Source organism: Penaeus japonicus, unplaced genomic scaffold, assembly GCF_977035675.1.
Source record: "Penaeus japonicus unplaced genomic scaffold, GWHDUDI00000001_assembly GWHDUDI00000030, whole genome shotgun sequence".
In the NCBI taxonomy this organism is placed as follows: Eukaryota; Metazoa; Arthropoda; class Malacostraca; order Decapoda; family Penaeidae; genus Penaeus; species Penaeus japonicus.
The window spans coordinates 35405318-35408598 of record NW_028234432.1 but is presented as its reverse complement, the minus strand read 5'-3'; the positions used below and the strand labels follow the sequence as shown (position 1 = coordinate 35408598).

The following is a 3281-nucleotide window of genomic DNA, read 5'->3' as shown; positions in this document are numbered from 1 at the left end:
TGAAAAATATACAAAACAGACACTAAAACATAAAAACCATAAGCAAGTAATAAAAATTGTAGAAATAATTTAAACCATTGAAATTAATCATGACGTCACTGACATCGATAATATACTAAAACAACGATGCCAGTGACGTATAACAAGAATAAAATCAATTAAATGATAAAATCACAATGATAAAAGTTTACATATATTTAAGAAAAAAAAAAAAAAACACGACTGGGCTGATGTGGATAAAACCTCTCTTGCTCATATATATATAACCAATAAATATGAAAAAAGTGATTCGTAAAATAAATCTAAATCTCAAAATGAACAATTTAAAAAATTACCAAAATCGTTAAAACACTGACTAAAATAATACGGATGTCAACTTTTACAAAATTAAAAATGAAGGACAAGCAATTAATTAAAAAGCAAACCATCCATCTTGTGCCGATGCTCGAACTACCAAAGGTGTACCCTCAGATGGCAGTAATTCTACTTTCTTGCCTCTATCATAATGCTTACCATATGTCTCACGTGCTTTCACAGATGCTTTCACAGCTGCTCTCATAAACGCTCTTGCAGATAGAGGTTTTTGTTAAAAACAGCGTTATTGGTATGACCAATTGGGAAGTTGGCATGGCGTCCCATTAACATGTATAGAGGTTGTTCTCTGGTTGTCTGATGAATGGACAACTCAGGAACAAACTGGTGCCATGTTCTTGGGTGATCACGGGCTAAAGTCGTAAGTGCAGACTTCCATTTGCTTATGGATGGTAGCGAATGGTGTAGTGATTGGTGGCATGCATTAATTTAATGAGTTCTTGGAAGAGATTGCTTATAAACTGTGCACCATAGTCAGTTTGAATAACACAAGGAGGACCAAAAAGGGTTACCTAATGAGCCACAAAAGCACAATGCCCAGTAACAGCAGTGATCTTCCTGAGTGGTACAATATGCAAGTATCAGGAATGCTGGTCAATAATGGACAAGGCCCAGTGAATAGGAATGCTTGGCCCAAAGTCCATTATATCCATTGAAACTCGTTCCAATGGAAACTTGGCCAGGGATGCTTCTGCCTTAGGGACCTTCTGTCTGTCACCTCGAGATTATTGGCAAATCTCGCAACATTCTACATACTGGCGTACATCCTTCAGCATATTTGGCCAGTAGAACATCGATCTCACATTCTGATAGGTACGATGGACACCTGGATGCGAAGCAAGAGGAGGCAGATGCGATGCTTTCAGGGCTGAATTCCTGAGAGTTTGTGGAACAACCAATTGATAAGCAATTCTGTCTGGGAGGTGTTTCAGTCGATACAGAACGCCTTCATTCAGTTCAAATTCAGCCAAGGGAAGTGGTAACCTCTTGGTTGGTAGGTTTCCACCTTGCAAATACCTGACGAGCTCTGCAAGCTGAGGGCCCGCCTTCTGCTCTTCTGCAAGGCTTTCAGGCGAGAGCTCTGTTATAGTCAGCTTTGCAACTTGATTTGAGAGCAAATCTGAATTTTGTTTGTAGTTCCTTCTTTGTACCAAACAGCGAAATCATAAAAAGACAAGTCATGAGCAAATCTAGTTATTCTAGGTGACTTCGTTCTCCTGCTGAAGACATACACCAAGAGGCAGTGGTCGGTATAAACCATAAACCGTAAACCGTCCTCCATAAAGATAGAAGTCAAAGGTTCGAACTCCTTCCACGACAGCTAGGGCCTCTAAGTCAATAGCCGGATAGCGAGTCTCTACATCACGGTTTCCTACTGAAATAGGCAACTGCATGTGAAGTTTGGTGGTCGTCTCTCTGCATGAGTGCTATCCCAGAAGCATCAGAGTGAAGCTCGAATTCCCTGGTGAAATCAGGTTGCTGTAGAACAGGAGCAGATGTGAGCTTCTAGGGTTTCGAAGGCCTTCTGTTGCTCAGGTCCCCAGGTCCAAGCATGGTCTTTCTTCAGCAGCAGGTGTAATGGAGAAGCTAGAGTTGCATATCCAGGGACATGCTTCCTGAAGAATCCAGTTGCTCCCAAGAAACACTGGACTTCTCTAACAGTTCAAGGTGGAGGTGTGTTAGAGATTGCCAATACCTTTTCTTTATCAAGAGAAACTCTATCAGGGGAAATGGTGAAACCCAGGAAATCGATTGTTGTTGCTGCGAATTGGCACTTCTCCATGTTGAGCTTTACACCTGCTTTGGAAAATAACTGCAGTGTCTCGTCTAGATCCTGTAGATGTTGATCATAGCTGTGGCTGTAAATAATGACATCATCTAGATAGGATAGTGTATGACGTCCTAATACAGACGACAAGACGATGTTCATCGTTCTCTGGCATGTGGTTGGAGCTGTTGATAACCCAAACGGAAGACAGCAGAACTGGAGAAGGTGGTAGCCATCAGAAAAAGCTGCCTTCGGTCGGTCCGATTCTTCTACTTCCACACTCCAGTATCCAGCACGAGCATCTAATGTGGTGAAGATGTTCTGCAGACCTAGTTCATCGATCAGCTCATTGATAAGGGGCAATGGATAGGTATCGCCCTTGGTCACTGTGTTCAGGCTACGATAATCTACACATAATCTAAGAGCTCCTCCCTTCTTCTTAACAAGCACTACAGGGCTCATCCAGGATGATGTCGATTCCTCAATGACTCCTGAGTGCAGCATGGAGTCACACTGCTCTCGGATGACTTTTTTTGTGGTCTGGGGTAGTCGCCACTGTCGAATGCAGACAGGCTTGGCATCTTCAGTGTCAATTCGATGCTTGATTCCAGGGACCAAAGCTATAGCTTCCTCACCACCATTGGAAAGTTCCTTGTAATGACAGAGCATGTTAGTCAGCTCATGGCGTTGAGCAACCTCGAGATGGTCAAGATTTGGCACCAGACATTCCTCTTTGTGACTTTCGTCTTCCACAAGCCCGGCAGCTTCACAGGTAGCAATTGAGGGCGGCAGTTCCATGTGCTCGTCCTCCAAATCATCATCGTACCCGAAATCCTCCAACTCATATTGCTCATCGAAGCCATCTTCTTCCCACTCAAAGTCGACACTCTCTATGTCACCCTCCTCAAGGGAATCAGACTCGACAGGGCAGTAGCTGGGCCTGGCGACGACTTCCTCAAGTGTCTTGTGTTATGAAGTATCAGATGCTTCGGAGTCGGATTTTCTATCCACACTGAACAGCGGCGATTTTTTATGGTGGTGACAGCATGGGGTATTACAGTAAAAGAGGTGTGGGTAGGAGTATAAGGATGTCGCTATCTACTGGTCCAGTCCTGGACACACATCCTTTTACAAAACATCC

At 43.3% G+C, this 3281-nt stretch overlaps 1 protein-coding gene across 1 annotated transcript; it reads right to left on the bottom strand.

The window, feature by feature from the left end:
• Positions 1-1097: 1097 nt before the first annotated feature.
• LOC147468302 (protein NYNRIN-like) lies at positions 1098-1766 on the bottom strand. The gene is made up of 2 exons (XM_086554783.1): positions 1645-1766; positions 1098-1515 (listed from the first exon to the last, which is right to left on the bottom strand). The coding sequence occupies exons 1-2, from the start codon at positions 1764-1766 to the stop codon at positions 1098-1100; spliced, it is 540 nt and encodes a 179-aa protein (XP_086410909.1).
• Positions 1767-3281: the final 1515 nt, after the last annotated feature.

Coding starts and splice junctions, on each gene's coding strand:
- LOC147468302 (XM_086554783.1), bottom strand. CDS start 1,766: ATGCAGTTGCCTATTTCAGTAGGAAACCGTGATGTAGAGACTCGCTAT. Junction 1,516..1,644: donor TTCTATCTTTATGGAGGACG/GTTTACGGTTTA, acceptor TTTGGTACAAAG/AAGGAACTACAAACAAAATT.